The 18,438-nt window shown below is 51.6% G+C and overlaps 1 protein-coding gene across 1 annotated transcript in view; it reads right to left on the bottom strand.

The window, feature by feature from the left end:
- The window catches only part of SCN5A (sodium voltage-gated channel alpha subunit 5), a 95,045-nt gene that overhangs the window by 14,968 nt on the left and 61,639 nt on the right, over window positions 1-18,438 (bottom strand). The window contains exons 17-21 of the mRNA XM_032408974.1: window positions 15,480-15,920; window positions 13,985-14,140; window positions 11,091-11,211; window positions 10,025-10,179; window positions 2,535-2,708 (exon numbers count right to left, since the gene is read on the bottom strand). Coding sequence (XP_032264865.1) covers window positions 2,535-2,708; window positions 10,025-10,179; window positions 11,091-11,211; window positions 13,985-14,140; window positions 15,480-15,920 — 1,047 coding nt within the window. The remainder of the gene's footprint in view (window positions 1-2,534; window positions 2,709-10,024; window positions 10,180-11,090; window positions 11,212-13,984; window positions 14,141-15,479; window positions 15,921-18,438) is intronic.

The following is an 18,438-nucleotide window of genomic DNA, read 5'->3' as shown; positions in this document are numbered from 1 at the left end:
CGGCCTCCTGACTCCTCTGCCTGCCTCCACGTGGGCCCCACCCCCCACCCCCGTGCTCCTCCAGGAACGGAGTCACTTCATGCCACTCTTCTGCTCAGAGTGTCGCAATGCCTTCCCACTTGGCTCTAAATAAAAGCCCCTGGTTTTCCAAGGCGGCGCCCCCCTCTGCCCCTTGCAGCCCCACCTCATCTCCTGCACTTCCCTTCCCCACTCACTCTGCTCCAGCCACTCCCGCTTCCTTGCAGTTCCTTAAGTATGCCAGGCATGCTCCCACCACAGGACCTTTGCACTGCTGTTCCAACCTCTGCGTGGAAGGTTCTGCAGACGTCTGCCTGGCTAACCCCAACTTCCTTCACATTTGCTCCAATGGCATCTCAGTGAACCCACCCCGGGCAGCCTATTTAAAGTTGTAATCTATACCTTCCCCTTGCTGGCCTCCTGGCCCTCCTGATCCCCTTTTGTTCTCTGCATCCTATTTGTCCCTGGTACACATCAGCTTCTAGCAGAGTATACAGCTGGCTTACTGAATACGTTTACTGTTTGTGGTTGCCTTCCTCCATGCAGCCAGAGCTTTTAGTCTATTTTGTTCCCTGAGATCCCTAGCACCTACAATAGTAGATACTCAATAGTATCTACTGAAAAATAGAATGCAGGAGTTGATCCTGGAAATATCCTTCTCCAGACCCTGAGGCCTGAAGACCACCTTTCCCATGAAGTGAGGGGATGGGATGGGGGCAGCATGGCCAGCGTCAGGAAAGCTGGAGCCCAGCCTTCTCGACCTCGGGGCAAGTCCCCTCTCTGCTGTGAGCCTCCGTTTCCTTCTCCACAGGCTAATTCTCCAGTTCTGGGACTGGACGGGAAGCACCGATGGTCTCCTTCGCCCGGCCTCAGCCCTGAGTTCCCCAAGGTGGCAGGCTGGTGGGCTTCCCCAGGAGTCTTTGCAAACCCCCTCCTGCCTTCCCCGAGGGGAGTCGCTCAACAGGCCCAACTTCCCAAGAAGCTGCAGGAATAGCTGGGTGAGGGGCCTCAGGGCAGAGCTGCCAGGATCCCAGGCCCTCCCACAGCCTCAGGGCAGGAGGCCTCCCGGGTCCTCTCCTCCTCTCACAGAGGCTCTGAGGACTCCAGGCTCTAAGAGCGACTAGACCTCCCTCGCATTCTCTCTTTGCCACTTTAGCATCCCTCACCCCAACATTAGCATCCTCTCAGTCACTGGGGGTGATAGAAAGAGGCCGGAACCAGAGGCCCAAGGACCTGGATCTGTGTCTCCACACAGATCTCCATACATGTCTCCTCCCATGGTCACCCACGGGCTGACCCCCACCCAGGCTGCGCCCCTCCCTCCCTTTGGCCTCTGAGTGGGGTGTGGGGTATGGGGACTGAACAGAGGCCTGAACCTCTCGTGCCACCACAGGAAGGACAGCCCCTGCTGGTGGGCAGAGCCTGAGGCCAGGCTCAGAAGCCACGGGTGCCGTCTGGAAAGCCCTTCCCTGTCTGCAGATGCTGACCCACATTCCATTCTGCAGGGCCCTCCACAACCAGATGGTGAGCCTCCCCTGAGCCCTTCGTCTCTGCCTGTCCCCCCCTCCCCCTTCAGTGAGTGCAGATCCAAGGCGGCTCCACACTCTGGTCTCATTTTCCCCTCTGGTTATTCTCGCACTCAGCTGAGCTCACCCTGCTTGGCACCCAGCAGGGTCCTGGGGCCTGGGTGGCTGTGGGCCAGAGGCCTCCCCCTCTATCTGCCAACTGGGTGCTCAGAGGACATGCCACCTCCTGTCCTAGACCCTCCCTGCACAGGCAGGGCAGCTGCGCCCGCTACCCGATCGCCCAGGGCAGCAGCCCAAGGCCCCCCAGCTGGCCCTCACGGCTTTTTGCCTTCTCACAGGTGGCTGCGCCCCTCTCTCATCCTCCCCAGGTGGTACCTTCTCCCTGAGCCCGGAGGACCCTCCCCCTGCCGACCCGGAATCCCTTCACCAACACCGTCCCCTCTGGCCTTGGGCTCACCTCTCCCCTGTAAGGCCTCCGACCATGTGTGGACACAGAGGCTCTCAGCTGGCCACCTGGCTAGTGGGCCTGACGGACCCTTCACAACACGCGTGGTGAGCGCTGTGGTACGGGCTATTGTGTTCCCTGGCTTCTGGCCATCCTGACGGGGCGGTGTGCGTGGGGGGCACTCCTGCTTGGACTGCTCCCCATTCTGCCCTGTAGTGAGTCTAGTCTCCCCAGAAGCCGAGGTCTCCCCTTGCTCCTCTGTCTCCCAAAATTGGGGTTCTGATGGCCAGACCCAGGTTCCTATTCCTCCCAGCCTGGGAACCTTATGGGCAGGGCCTGGAGCTCCGCTGTGACCCGAGATGACTGTGCCCCGAGACGGTTGCCTCCTTCCCCTCTGCCAGCTCTGCGGCCCCGCTGAGTGCCTTCACGTCAGCCTGCTGACTCCCACCCGCCCTGTCACCCTGTCCTTCCGTGCCTCTGCTTCAGCTCCTTCCCACCCTGGCAGCCCCTCTCCCCACCCCTCTTCCCTCCTGGGCCACACTCACATCCACGATGAGGAAGTCCAGCCAGCACCAGGCGTTGGTGAAGTACTTCTTAAAGCCGTAGGCCACCCACTTGAGCAGCATCTCCAGCACGAAGACGTAGGTGAACATCTTGTCGGCATATTCGAGCAGAACCTTGATGGTCTTCCGCTCCTCCAGGTAGATGTCCTCGAAGGCCTACAGATCAGGCCAGACAAGGCGGACATGACGTCCCAACCACTGCCCATCCCACGCCTCACGAGACTTCATCTCTGACAGCAGGTGCTGCCCAGGAGGGCGGGAGCAGAGGTGAAGCCTATGGTGGAGGGGCCCCTCTGAGGTCACACTGGACTAGAACAGCACGCTCTCCTGGCTCATGAAACGGTCTCACGCGGTATGTGGACAACAAAGCACAGTGTGTAGTGAGAATGCTTCACGCTGAAGAGTGAGGCTTAGTTCTGAGCTCGTGTGTCTCTAACACCTTCCTAAACCTTGCTGATCCCCCATGTTAATACGGAGAGCGCGTGCGGGCGCAGCTCAGGGTCTTCCGCTGAAAACCCCATCAGCCCTCTTTTTGGTGTTCTCAGTCCACTGTGTTTTTACTCTATTTGCTTGATGCAGTTACCTACTTTTCATAGGACACAAAACTGGTGTCCAACGATAACAATCACTAAAAGTCTCCCTTTACAATGTGTTTATGGAAACACACAGAAACCAGGGAGAGTTGATCTAAAGCAAAATCTCCCGTAAATGCTAGTGAAGGCAGTTTGTCACTGAGAAGTTTGGAAAATGCAAGACTAGGTATCCTGGGGATCCCAAAGCTCCTGCGACCCTCAGAAGCCAGGAGTCAAGTTTCTAACATGCTAGAAGGGGTCTTTCTCCACCTCCTTGTTTCTGCCTCAACCCGAGTTCCTGAGCCAACGGAGGAACTCTGCCAGCTCCCGGGTGCCCTCTTATACCTCCTGTCCTGATCTGTACCCAGGCCTCTCAAGCCACCTCTCCCCGCCCACAGTGTGCTCAGAGGCTCCCCCGCTAGGCAACTGAACACGTCACCGGGGGCCTGGGGGAGTCGCCTCTGCCTGTCACTATGGGCCTCCCTGCCGGGCCCGCGTGAGCCACGGGGGCCCGGGGGCCCAGTGCCATCAGCCCCGATGTGCACTGCCCAAGCATATATGTGGCTAATCCAGTCAGTATAGACAGCATGGGAGGATAATTTAAGTCCTAAAACAGACTCTGGGAGTTGTTCAAGACAAAAAGTAGGTGGTTTGTTGTTATTGTTTCTGATTATAAAAATGTGTGCTTCCCACAAAAAATTAAGTAATATAGAAATTATAAAAAGAACAGAACGCACCTCTGATTTCATGACATTATAGTAACCACTGCTAACATTTAGGGGAAGACTCTTTTTGACACTCACTATTTGTGTGTGTACACATACGAGTACACAATTTTCTAAGACAGACTAAATATTTTGCTTTTAAATTTCTTTTCCACTACACAATCTTTTGAGTGTTTATATCTACTCTATAATGTGAACACATCCTATATCTAGTATTCTTTTAAAAGGCTGCATAATATTTTATTATTTGCATATACTTTTGTGTATTTAGCCAAAACTCCTATTAATGAACATTTCAGTTGTTTCCAATTTATCCCTAGTAGAAACAACCCTGCAGTGAACAATGTGTCTGATTATCTGTTCAGGATAAATTTCTAGAATTGGGGTGCCAGGTCAAAGGTGTACTTTGGGTACAGACTGGGAACAGGATTTCTGGCAGGGGACACGGACTCCCTCCGTAGTGCATGAAGTTGACTCTTTCCTCATCGCTCCCCTGACTGTGGTGGGGTTTCTCCCTTGTCACTTTTCCCAGTCTAAGGAATGAAAGCTGTATTTTGTTAGATTTTAATGTATTTTATTACTAGTAATGCTGACATCATTTCCTCGGATATTTGCAGTGTTCCTTTTGAGAGCTGCCTGTGCATCTTTTTTGTCTATTTTTTTTTTTTTTTTTACTTGAGTATCTGGTTTATTCAGAGATGATAACTCCTTGTTTTATACACTTCATCCTAGTTCTGTGCCTTTAAATCTTTTTTACTTTTTCCATTGACAGATGAATGGATAAAGAAGATGTGTATGTACATACAACGGAGTATTACTCAGCCATCAGAAAGAATGAAATCTTGCCATTTGCAATGGCGTGGATGGAGCTAGAGAGTATTACACTAACTGAAATAAGTCGGTCAGAGAAAGACAAATACCAAATGATTTCACTCATTTGTGGAATTTAAGAAACAAAACAGATGAACATGGGGGAAAAAAGGAGAGGCAAACCAGGGAACAGACTCTTAACTATAGAGAACTAACTGAGGATCGATGGAGGGAGGTGGGTGGGGGATGGGCTAAATGGGTGATGGGTATGAAGGAGGGCACTTGTGATGAGCACTGGGTGTTGTATGTAAGTGATGAATCACTAAACTCTACTTCTGAACCTAATATTACACTGTATGTTAACTAACTGGAATTTAAATAAAAACTTGAAAAAGAAAACAAAATAAATAAATTCAACCTATAAAAAAATCTTGTTTACTTTTGTTTACCATACTGAAGTTCCACACTTTATTTTCATTTATTATTAAATCATTTAATATGATTATATCATTTATTATCATTTTCACCTAGTAAAACCTTCAGTGTCATGTTAAGAAAGCCCTTACCTAGTTTAAGGCTAGGGGAAAAAAATGACGCTTCTTTTCTTCTTTTATTTTTTCGTTTGAACTTTCTGGCTTCGTTATTTTATATTATAATTTTAAAAATCCAATATATTTTGGTAAAGAGCAAATATCCTTTTTAATATTTTTTTCAGAGTAGCTTGTCACTGTTACAACACTTTATTAAAGAATCCACTTCAAATCCATAGATTAGAAGTCAACTTTATCATCTAAACTACATTTTTATACTTTATTAAATCTACTGGACCTCTCTGTGTGATTTTACTGCTCTCTATTCCTGAATTACTATCATATGAATTCTCCTGGCCATTTTTAGTAATTTTCAAGATAAAATTTAGCAATGTTTTGTCAAATTCCCTTTAAAAATGTTGCAAATTTATTGTAATTGCATTGAATTTATTAACTGCATTAGGATCTCATATGGAGTCTTCCTACCCAAGACTAGAGTACGTTTATAGTATATTTATTGGTCTGTCTTCTTTCACAGTGCTTAGCAAAGTTTTAGCGTTTTCTGCATGTACCTCTTACACATCTCATGTCATATTTATTCCCAGTTACTTTGTGCTTACAATGTCTGGCAAATAAGGACTATTCCAGAAATGTTACTTATGACTAAACGCTTTCTGTTGTATAAAACAACCATAACAACAATTCTTCGGGTATTTATCTTATAACTGGCCACATAATATTTTTAATAGGTTTTAAAATTTTTCAAGCAATCATTATCTACAAGTAATGTTACATTTATATTTATTTCTATTATTTTAACTGATTTTATACTTGACTCTATTAACTCCAATTCTTCTATTTTCCAATTTTTACTTTGTATGTTTATCTTTCTTGGTTAATTACACTGGCTAGTATTTTAAGATCATTATTCAATAATGGAACAATAGCTAAAAAGGAGTTAAATCATCCTTTTCTTACTCCTGACTTTCATAAAAATGTTTCAAGTGTTTTACTACTAATGATGATAATAGAAGTTAATCTGAGAATACATTTTTCACTAAATTAAGGAAATACATTTTATTTTTATTCTTGCTAGAGTTTTAAAAATCAGGCATTCATTGAGATAACTGTATGTTTTTTCATCTCTGCCCTATTCGTATACATAGATTTCCTAGTATGGCACCATTCTGCCATTTTAGAATATATATTAAATGCTTATTTAATTTTTAAAATATATCATTGGTTCTTATTTGCATGGATTTAGGATTCTTGCAACACTATTCATAAGTATGGAGTACAAAAACGAACCTATGGTTTTCTTATTGGTATACTTGAGGTTTTAAAAATCAGCATTATTTAGCTTGCATGAAAATGATGTGTAGATTTTCTGTGTTTCTTCATACACCAGAATATTTTAAACAGGACTGGAATTATTTTCTTCCTTAGGAATGCAAAAGAACCCATCCTTGGAGATGTGACAGATCAGATTAGCTACTGGTTTATCTATTTTATTGTTTTAATTTTTCAAGGAATCAGCTTTGGAATTTCATATCAGTTTTATTACTTATTTCTAATTGATTAATTTGTTTTAAAAATTTTACTCATTATTTCCTTATTGTCCTTAAGATTATTTTGTTGCTACATTTGTAATTTCTTAAGTTTAATTAGTTCATCTTCTTTCTATTTAATAATAGAAGTGTTTATGAATTTTCCTCTTACTATTTTTTTTTTAAAAGTAGTCTTCATGTCCAGTGTGGAACCCAACACGGAGCTTGAATTCACGACCCTGAGATCAAGACTTGTTGAGATCAAGAGTGGGATGTTTAACTGACTGAGCCACCCAGACGCCCCTATGTATTTTCCTTTTATAACACCTTTGGCTGCATCCTACAAGCAGTACTCTCAATATTATTATTTTTTAGTTTTTTATCCCCCCAGCTAGTTTTTTTTTCTCTACCTCTAATTTTCTTTTCTTATTTTTCTAGATCTCAAGTGGACAGAATTGGTTGAATTATAATCTTTGACTTACAAAACACTGTCATCGTTGGTCCACAAGTAGCCTTTGTATTTTATTTATTTGCTTACTTACTAATATAATGAGCACCCATGAACTTACCACCAAACTATTTTCTGTTTGAGCCACAGTTTAAGAATGACTTTTACACTTCTAAGGATTATTTCTGTTGTTGTTTTTTAATCTTTCTATTTTTGCTATATCTAGCAGTTTCCTTATCTGTAAAATAGGCTTAATAACAGTACTTATTTCTTAGGGTTATTATGAGAATCAAATGAATTAATCTTTGTAAAATACTTATAATAGGGTCTGGCACATAGTGGGTGCTTATTTAAATGTTCTTGTTTTTATTATTAGGCTAGATCAAATTTGTGAACTATATATATATTTTAGATCTCCCATAGTCTTGTTCTTTCTATGTGATTTGTCAGGAACTAATAGAAGTGTGGTAAAATCTCCCTGTACTATTGCATTGCTGCTGCTTTTTTTTTTTCTAATAGTTTTTGTTTGATATAAGTGCTATGCAATCCCAAGCAAAAATATATTCATAATAGTTTTATTTTTATTTTATTTTATTTTTTTATTTATTTTTTTTTCATAATAGTTTTATTTTTAAAAATTTATTTATTTGAGAGAAAGAGTGTGTGAGAGCACAGAGGGAGGGTGAGAGGGAGAAACAGACTCCCCGCTGAGCAGAGAGCCAAAAGTGGGACTTGATCCCAGGACCCTGGGATCATTACCTGAGCCGAAGGCAGACGCTTAACCGACTGAGCCACCCAGGCACCCCAATAGTTTTATTTTTATTATAGCTTGGACCCGCTTTATCTCATGCTTCTTACTTTGAATTCAACCTTGTTTAATATTAACAAACAAAAACACTCTGATTTTTGTTGTGATTGTTTGCATTTGCCTGATATATCTTATTACTTTACTTCTAATATTTCTGAGTGACACTGTTTTGGTTTGTCCTTTAAGAGCACCTAGGTGAAGTTTTGTTTTTTGTTTTTTGTTTTAAATCCATTCAGAGTCCTTTCCTTTTAAAAGATGAATTTTATCCAGTTACCATTATTATTAAAACATATTTGCTTTTGCCTCTGCCACATTATTTTCTGTTTCCTGGTTTAATGTTTCCTTGTTCCTTTTTCTCCTATCTTCTGCTGTAAGAGCTCTGTTTTCTTTAAAAGAAAATTCCCTTCAACAATTTGGAAGGGATATATAGTTTGCTTTCTGTTAAACAAGTTTATAACTTTAAATAACACACTCAGACTTCTTTTTCTCAATATATCATCGACGTGTTTTTTTTTTTTTTAAACCGTGCTTGGCTGTCTACCCTGATTAGATTCCCCATTTGCTTGCCAAAACTCCTCCTCACTTATGCCAGGCTGAGTTTTTCCTCCACAGCCCAGACTACATGGCTCTGGCTGCCCTTGTTTGTGGCTGTTTAAAAACAAAACTCGTTAACATATTGTCAAATCATCCTTCTCTGAAGCCTACAGAGATTTGGCTTTAGCTGCCAATGGTAAAACAGCATGTGGCCTCTAAGTCATGGCTCCAGGCCCACTCTGGAACAGGGGAGGGCAGTACAGAATAGGATGGGAGGCCCAGAGATTTAGGGGTGACAGCCACAGTGCCTCCCCATGGCCTGACCCCAGGAGACGGCACAGAGTGGAGGTACATAGCCTTGGGTCAAAGTGCCCTTCTCTCTTGCTCTGGAGTTCAAAGCATTCCCTGTTAGTTGCTCAAACATGGGGTTCTCACCTCCCCAACGGTATCAACTGCTTGCCTGGTATCAAGTGATTATCTCCTCTGCCTTCTTGACCACCCATCTCCCTGTTCACCAGCATCTTCTAGAACCCTCTCCAGGGCTGTCCCATCTCCTCCTGAAAGGACTCTGAGAGATCAGAATAGGGTGCTTGTGAGCCCCATGGGGCATTCCTGGAGGGCGTCCCTGATCTCCTGGTCTCAGCCAACCTCCTTGTCTCCCACAGTCCAGCTTCACCTGCTCTCTCCAGGGAGTCTTCCTGATTGTTGCAGTTCCCCTGACCTCGAAGGCATTTACTCCACTCTTACTCAAAATTCCCTCTTGAGCTGATCTGTATCTCAAACCTACTGACTCTGGTTCCCCCACCTAGATTTTGAGCCACTGAGGCCGGGGCTGGGGTCTCCTCCTCCTGTTGCTCCCCATGACTCACAGGACTAGATACAAGGAGAGCTGAGAAGAGATCTATTGAACAAGTGGAAGGTCAAGACAAAGGACTCTGGGATCTGACTGCCTGGGTTCAAGTGCCACACCGGCCGCTTGCGAGTGGCGGGACCTTCGGCAGGTTACACAATGGTTCTACAAAGGGCCGTTGCTGGGATCAAATGTGACAACATGTGAACTACGTAGCCCAGCCTCTAGCCCCGGAGCAGCCAGAGTGAGTGGAGCTACCAGGAGAATCTCAGGCAGCATTGCTAACTGCACTGACAGGGCCTAACGGAGCCAGGTGCAACTGGGTGTGTCACCAGAGCTTTGGGGGGTGGTGGCTGGTGGCCTGCAACCTATGCCAGCTGGACACTGTGAAATGGGGCAAATCACTCCCCCTTTCGTGGGACACGGGGGTCTGGACCGATGACCTCTGTGAGCCCATCTTGCTCTGATTTCCACACATGCTGCGGTGGTGTGAGTTTGAGCTGACTCCTGTTCTGGGGGCCGAGGGAAGCACATCTGCAGCAGAGGCTCTGCCCCAGTTTCTGGCCTGGCTCTCAGCTGGAGACTTCCTTTCCCTGCCCTCCCCGCTCCTCTACCCCTCTGCCCAGCCCTGCGTCCCCAGGAGGCTACCAGGGCTCCACTGCTGAGCAGGATCATGAAGATGATGAACGTCTCGAACCAGCTGTGCTCCACGATGCGGTAGCAGGTCTTGCGCAGTCGCCACCAGACCTTCCCGGGGCCCTGCGTGGTGTCCACAGTGCAGCAGGGACAGCGCCGGACACAACCTGTGGGGGAGGGGGGAGGCAGGGGTCAGGCCCAGCCCAGCGCCTGCAAATGCCCACATCTGATGGTGAAAGGTTGGATGGTGGAAGGGGTGACCAAAAGAAAGAGGTTATGATATGGAGCCGTGAACAGTGTGACACGGTGGGCAGGTGCGATGGGACAGCAGGGATCACCATGGTGCTGTCCTCAGGGGCCCACGCTCAGCAGGAACTCCATGGAAAGGCCGGATGGACTAGGCATCCAGTGAGTGGGTAAAGGGCCTGGCAGATCTGAGCAGGGGGAAGGCTGGGGCTAGGCTGGGCTCCAGTGTCTCCTCTGCTCATCTGGGAAATTCTCCCCCTGGGGGAATATTCCAGAACTCCTGGGGTACTCTGTCTCTCGGTCTTTTCCATGTTTGCAGTTTTTGAACCGTGGGAAGGGCAAAGCCCTCACTGAGAGCCCTAAATGACATGCCACGTGAGGGCAAACTCTGATTTTATCCCAGCTGCCTTCCCAATATTCACCACCAATTCATAAAAGCTACAGATGCCGATGACCACCACGGGCACACGTCACACCCATGGGTATTTACAGAAGGCCAACTATAGGGCAGGCACCGTGCCAGGGGCACAGGTGAAGAGGATGGAGCCCCTGCTGCTGGGGGGCACACACTTGTGCCATCTCCCTACCAACGCAGAGTCACGGGTCTTCCGTGTGGCTGACCCCCAGCTGCCCAGCCCAGCACTCCATGGGCAGGCGTGTCGTCAGGTCCTGGGTAGAAGGAGGGGCCCCCAGGGTCATGAGGAATGGGGAAGGAGGGCAAGCATCGGGGTCAGGGTGGGGAACAACATGGCCCTGGGCCCCACGGAGCTGCTGGTTCTCCTGTCCCTCTGGGTGGAGAGAACCTCAGGTAAAGGGCCACTCGGCGCAGTACCTTCAGTGAAGCAGTCCTCTGGATCCTTGACATCCTCGCCCAGGTCAGGGATCTGCTCCAGGAGGTCAGCAGTGTTGGTCATGTCTGCTGTGCTCCCCTCCGAGTAGCTGTCCTCGTGAGTCTGTGGGCAGGGGTGTGGTGGGGGGTGGGTGAGGGCCACGTGGAAGCCTCCAGCCTCAAGCCCTGCATCTGGGGCAGCCAGGGGCTCCCTGAGGGGAGGTGCCCAGACTACTTTCCACTGCATAACCTGGAAATGTGAGCCCAGGGTGGGTGGGTGGGAACCTCTCCCGGGCTGAACTGAGGCTGGACCTCAGGGGCTCCTGAGTCTGCGGTTTGGTCTGCCGGAGTCTAGGGTCGGGGGCAAGGGGAAGGGAAAGCACTGGGGATGGGGAATGCATCCAGCTGGAAACACACAGACATGGGCGGCAACACGGACACACACTCGGACAAGGACACACGGTGGCAGCTTGGCGCACGCGGACAAAACAGGCGTGCCACACCCAGAACAGAGTCAGAACCAGGACCATAGGCACAGACGGGTGGAGGTCAGAGGAGCAGAGCACAGCCCAGCCTCCCAGCTGACGCTTCTCACCCAGTTCATGAGTGCTGGGGTGATGGGCAGAGTCTGGAGTCAAAGCAAGAAGGTACTGGAAACTGCCCTGCCTGGCCATGCAGGGCTCGGCCACCCCGACCTTGCTTAATTGATTACAGCGAGGTGTGTGCGTGCGGTGGTGTGACTGTGTCGGTCATGTGTGGGTGCGGGCGTCGGGGGGCGCAGAAGTGGTCACTGCTGGTGCTCGGCCCAGCTCCCTCTGGTAGGCCCACTGCACTGTGAACGCTGGCTGCTGAGCTGGCCCCTTCTCCAGAGCCCTGTCTGGAGCCACGGAGCGGCCGGGGCCGGTAATGGCTTGGGGGTTCCAACCCAAGCCGGGGTGGCTGACACCCAGTGTTGCACTGACGTGGGCAGACACAAGGCCAACCCCTCCCCTGGCGGGCGGGGGACGATGCCATGTACAGCACATGCTCCAGGGCTCCCCACTGGACTGGGCTGAGGCCTGAATCCAGAACCTGGCCTTTCGAAGCTTCTTCGTTGGCCTCATCCTGCTTCTCGCTCTTCCCTATCAGCTTACTCCCTCAGTAAATCCTCTGCACAGGAAGCCCGTCTCAGGCTCTGCTCCTAGGAGCCCGCTCTACAGACAGGCATAGCAGGGGCAGGGCCTTCTGAGAAGGAAGGGAAGCCTTCGGTGGCCTCGGATCCCGTCTATGCCGCCAGCTAAGCGGGCACGCCCGGGTCACTCAGCGTCAGGCTCCACTTGGAGATGAGCTGGTTTGAGTCCCTGGGCCTGCCTCTGCTCCTGAAGCTGTCTTCTTTTCCTTTCCTTCCATGACTCACTCTGCTGCTTTCTCAAAGTCCTCTTTAGTTTTGGTGTTTGTGACGGGGAAGGGCTGGACGTTGGTGGAAACTTGAGAGGGCTCCTGGGTGCAGGGTGGAGCCTTGGCCCTTCTGGGGTTCCCGTGGCTTTGAGGGCTCATCCTTCTGCCCCCAGCTTCACTAGGCAGCTGGGCTGGGAAAGGCACAAGCCAGAGGAGATCTCCGTGCTACTTTGCTTTTCAGATACTGGAGCTGCATAAAGTCTCCGGGGCATTGGGTGGGAGGCAAGTTCTCAGGATCTGGTTGCAGGTGAGATGAGGAGTCCTTCTCGGGAAAACCCAGCCCACCTCTCTCTCCCTTTGACAGAGTGAGTGAACTGATTTGAGGAGAGGAAGAAGTGTCATCATTCCAGTATGAGAGCCGTGACTTTGTGCCCCTCCTGTGTCTTCCTGTTACCACACGCCTCTGTGTGTCAGACCCTCTGGGGGGAGAAGTATGACCTGCACCATCAGGATGAAGATTCCCGCAGGCGCTCGTGTTCCAGAGCTGATGATGATCGCAAAGCCTCCCATGAGCCCCTCCCACGAAAGGGACCAGGCAAAAGGTGCAACGTTCTGTTGGAGCAAGTCACAACTGCTGGACCGAGGGCCGGGGTCAGGCTGCACTGTCTCTGAACACCCGCGTCTACCTTCCACGGTGCTTGGCGTGAGCGGGGGTGGGTGTGCAGGGTGGGGGGACGTAGTCAGCAGCGCCGCAGTCCTTTAGCTCAGGGGCTGTAGACTCAAATGCTTACAGGGGTGGAGTGCCCGCAGGTAGTGGAATGAAGTTAGGCAAGTGGGGTCTGTGGCAAACCAGAGAGCTCCAGCCGGGGTCAAGGAAGCGGTTACCACTTGTCTCCGGCGGGGTGGTTCTTCTTCCAATGTTTTGTTTTGTTTTGTTTTCATTTTTTCCCACTTTTTTCTGCATTTCAGAAATGCAGATTTTTTGTTTTTGTTTCTGTTTTTTTACATAAAAGCTACCAGGTTTTAAATGTTGGTGGCGAATTCAAATTAAAACCCTTCCAGAACAAAACTACAGTAGGCCTCCCATTTGCGGCCTCTGCCTTAGTCCTGGAGAGAAGCAGCTGGTGGCCAGTGCGTCAAGAACTTGTTCTCAGGGCCCCCCTGCCCCGCCCCGAAGTCCCCTGGGATGGGGTAATTCACAGGACAAACATTTGCCAAAGAGGACCAAAGCACGGGAACTGAGTGAGGAGGGGGGGACACATGGAGGGCTAGGGTTAGTCTTGCCTCAGGGGCCTGAGCTGGCCGCTTCCAGAATTTCCTGGAAGCTCTGGGCCCCATGCCACCCCTCCCTGTCAGGACAGGGCCCCCGTGCCCCCCTCTGCCGACGGGTCTCCCACACTGCCCGTGACCGTGGCTATGGCTCCCACCAGCAAATGCAGGTGTGTGCCAGGACCTCTCACGGCCTGGCTCCAGCCCAAGTGCAGCGCCCCGCCGGCTTCAGGGACAAAGGTGTGTGTTACCTCACTGCACCCTGGGGCCGGGGGCTCCGCTTTCCGCTGCTGCTGCCAGTCTGCCTGAGCCACACTGGCCTCAGAGGAGGCGGTCTCTGACACCTGGCTCCAGGCCCTGGGCTCTGGGAGGGCCTCTGGGCTGCCGGAAACAGGCTGCGATTCCTGCTGAAGAGACCCCCAGCCCATGAGCTCCCTGGCCGGAGTGTTCCCAGGGCCCTGCCTAAGCAACTGGAACACTGCCTCCTGCCCTCTTCATGGGGCCTCAGGTCACAGAAGCTCTCTCCCTCGAGGGCCCGGAGGGGGCCACTGGGAGGCTCCTGGTCAGCCTGGCCTAAATCTCCCCCACTTCCCACTCCCTGGAAAGGTGCAGCTGGGCTGCAACGCCCAGTTCCCAAATGCTGGCAATTCCACTTAGGAGGGACATACGGACTTCCCCCATGAGTTCCCATAGCACCCCGTGTGTATGTCCCCCTCCGCACACATACACACACGCGTACACACACACACACACACTGGCCCCAGGGAGCCAGAGTCAACAGGCTCAAGAGAAGGAGAGGAGCAGGAAAAGGAGCATCCTGGAGATAACTGGTAGCCATGGTCCTGGTGACGCCAACACAGCCCTCCCCTGACTTACACCGTCCCCATCCCACAGCCTGACCGAAGGGGTGGAAGCCGGCCTCTGGGACCACTGGGAGGCAGAAAGATGTGGAAGCAAGCATGGAGCCTCAGATTCAATTCCCCACGTGGGGAGCAGTGGCTCTTCACAGCCGACCCACCCAGTGCAGGCCCAAAGCAAGCAGCCAGGATGGGCCCAACCAGACAGAGAACCCCTCACTATTTGACCTAAAGACCTAAGGAGAAGCCATTTGCGCCTGGCTCAGGCCACAGGAAAACTGAGGGGGTGGGGGGCACTGTCTCTTTTGTCCAGACTCTGGTCCTAAGTGTTAAAAATAACAGGTTGGGAGATAAGATAGTGCTGTCTCTGACACCTGCCATCTTAGGGATGCTTATTTTTAAATCTCAGAGTTAGCCCTGGGCCGGGGAGGAGGGGAAAGGGCAGTCAGGAGGTCAGGAGACTGCTCTCCTCCCTCACCAAGACATTCCACCTTCTTAGTCCTGGAGGGGGACAATGGTGGGGGGGGGCGGCGGGAGTGCTGGCTCTGTCGTAGGTTCGCGAGGCACTCCTAGCAAGTCTCTCTCTTGCCATGCCTCAGTTCCCCTTTCTGTACAATTAGCTGCTCATGGCTAGCATCAGACGAATGATGGACAATAGCCCCTTCCAAGGTCCCCTCTGGGCTGGGTTGGGAAGAGAGGGCTGACAGCTGGCCTCAGCACCCCCTTGGGCTGCCTCTTGGGGGTGGCCTGTCATCTACCACCACCCTACTCCTGCTGGGGCAGTCTGGCAGGGGCAGCTGCTCTCTGAGCAAGGCTGGGAGCCCTGGCAAGCATGGCCCTGGGCCCTGTACAAGTAGGTCTTGCATATATGTGGGGGGGGGGCACTCACCTGCTTACTGGACTCTTCCTCTGTGCCCAGGCTGTTCTCCTCATCCTCCTCTTGGTCATCCGTATCTGACTCAGCCACGGCAATGGGCACACACACATGCTCTGTATCCCCGGGGGTGCCCTGGCCTGGCCGCTTGTCTTCCTCAAACCGTGTCTCCTTGCGGGCCAGAGGCGCCTTCTCTGACTCCGGGGGCAGTGGGGGGCTGGTGGTGGCAACGCAGCTGGGCAGTGGGCCATGGGCGGCGAGGGCTGCGGGCTTCTGGGGCCGCCGCTGTAGGAGCCCACAGCAGAAGTCCCAGGTAGTCCGCTTGAGGAAGCGCAGGCCGCGCTGGATGCGTGCCAGGGCCAGCTGGAGGTTGTTCATCTCCCCATCGTCGTCAGGTGCTGTGAGGTTGTCTGCGCTGAAGGAGCTGAGCAGCAGAGCCAGGAAGAGGTTCAGGACCTGTGGAGGCAATGGATCAGGCTCATCGAGGCAGGCACCATACTAGGGGCAGTGAGCCTCGGGTTCCTTATGGGGAAACTGAGGCCCGGGGACCTGACCTTAAGGATTGCTGATGGCCTAAGCCCTCATCCTCACCCCCCAGTTCTCTTGAATATAGTGAATTTGGCTATAAGATGGAAGATTATTCTCGTCCCTTTCCCAAGGGCTCAGATACAGTCTGGGTTGGGGCATTCACCCCCAGATTTCTTGGGTCTTGGCCCGGGGTCTATGGGAGAACCATGGGTTCATCCAGTGATGAAGCCTGCAGATGGGATCTTGCCTTCGAAGTGACGGGGTTAGGATGAGCACAGGGCTGCTCCCTGGGAAGTCAGATCCAATCTGGGATCACCAGGGACAAGACAGAATCCCACCCAGAAGCAATCTAGAGCTCTTGAGGGCTTTCCAGGGAAGGAGCCACTACGTCTGCTGGTGAAGGATGGGGTAGTGATGGGCCTCTGAGCTGGCTCAGCACTTGTAAATCTAGGGCTCCTGTTGTGGAGCACCTTCTACCTGTGTCCCCAGGTCTGACTCTGCTTTCCAGGTAAGGGACGTGGGGGACGGAGCAGAGAAGGGGCAAGGGCAGTCCTCGGGCATCTGGGACTAACTGCAGGGTCAGGACATGGAGAGGTGACTATCTAGGCAGTGGGGGGTGCTGGGATGGGCTCTGGGTAGTGGACCAGACAACTGGGGAGGGGGAGGAGGGACCTGGGGTTGGAGCTGCCGGGATTCGGGGGAGGGGCTCAGGTTGCAGGGTGCCAGAAGGACAGAACTTATTTATCAGGGGCTAGGGACCCGAGATTCCTTAAGTGAGGTGTGCAAAATCCATCTCTCTTTGCATGGTTCTGGACTACTGCTTGTTGTTAAACCATCCTGCAAGTGCAAAGCTTTAGCTTTTGTTAAGAAAGAGACCTTTGGCAGAGACCTTTGGCAGAGACAAGAGGGTGGCCTTGGGTCCACTTCCCAGCCTCGTGGAGGGTAAATGAAAATGACGGTGGGCTTGTTCCCACCCATGGGTCAGACGGGCTCCGGAGCATCACCAGGCTGACAGACCAGATACACCGCCTCCCCACCTTGGGCTTGGTGCCTCCTCCTCCCAGCCAGCCCCAGAAGGGAGTTGCCTTGAATGGGAGGTGTGTGATGGCGGGTGTGCGGTTCTCACTGGAAACCCACTCTGGGCCCCTCTCCTTCTCACAAGCTCCTAGGACACACCTCGTGCCTGCCAGAGAGCTAGGGACGAGAACTCTGAAGAAAGCAGTGTTAAGGTTGGAACAAAGGCAGTCAGAAACATGCCCTTGGTTTAAGAAGCAAACACATTCAGGAGGACAGAATGGCAAGGTGAAGAACCAGGGCCTGGCATTCCATATGGGGAGATGATCACTTTTGACACCTGGCAGCCATTTTAATGTCATCCCTGGGGGGTGGGGCACATGATGTGATTCAGGGCTGCTGTCTACACTGACCTCTGTCCTGGCCTCTGGCCTCGGCCACACTGGCCCGGGCCTGGCCTGCCTCTGCTCTCAGTTGCCCATCCTGGATCCTCTGCCCTCACCAATGCCTCATCTCCAGGTATCTGGGGCCCAGGCTGGGGGGCAGGGCATGGGGGGTGCCTGGGCAGCCCTGTCCACCCCCATAAGAACACCAGGTCCTCCCTTGTTGCCTGCTGCCGAGGTTTGACTTCTTCCAGTGCTTTCCCCATCAATCCTGCTGCCGTTCCCCAGCCCCTGCCTGATCATGACTTCCCATTTCAGTGGCAATCTTGTTTCCACCCACGCCCGGCAGCGGCCCAATTCTTGAGGCGACCGGGGAGGGGGCTGCGTGGGCTGCGTTAGCTTCCCTCCTCCAGCAGCCTCTAATCTTCTCATCCCCAGGCAGATCCGCTAGGAAATCGCAGGGCTGTGTGCATGAGGGCAGCGGGCCTGGCCCTGGGCTGAGAGCCTGGCGTACTCGCATCCTCCTTAGAATACATAGTCCGGTGGCCCCTGGAACTGGGCCAGGGCTGAATGAGGCTCCATCCCGAGGGGCAGCTGGTTGGAGGAATGTAAGGGGGTGCAGCCCAATGTAAGGGGGTGCAGCCCAAGGAATGGAAGGGGGTGCAGCCCATTGGCACTGAGCACGATGCCCTGCCACCTCTCTGGGCCCCACCAGTGGGGCTGGAGGGAGCCTGACCCCAACTTGGCCTGGGCCCACCCTTGCAAGGTTAGGGCACATTGGAGGAGAAGCAGGGAGGTTTGGGGAAGGGCTCTGTCTGCAACCTGCAGCCCACTGTACTTGAGTGACCCACAAGCCCTCTATGAGCTGATTGGGAGACTATGCTGCCTACACCGGCAAGAGTTGGATCACGCAGGTGTGATGTCTAGCATGTGTGGGCCACCTGTGCGCCCAGGCAGGTAGCTCCGTGTCCACAGTGGACACTGACTTCTTCCTGAACCACTCACTTGCCTCAACCTGGCCTCTTCCCAAAGCTCCTTCTCTGGCATTG

Source organism: Phoca vitulina, unplaced genomic scaffold, assembly GCF_004348235.1.
Source record: "Phoca vitulina isolate PV1807 unplaced genomic scaffold, GSC_HSeal_1.0 scaffold10, whole genome shotgun sequence".
Taxonomy (NCBI): Eukaryota; Metazoa; Chordata; class Mammalia; order Carnivora; family Phocidae; genus Phoca; species Phoca vitulina.
Note: the sequence above shows the minus strand (reverse complement) of the source record. Positions and strands in the feature narration are given on the sequence as shown.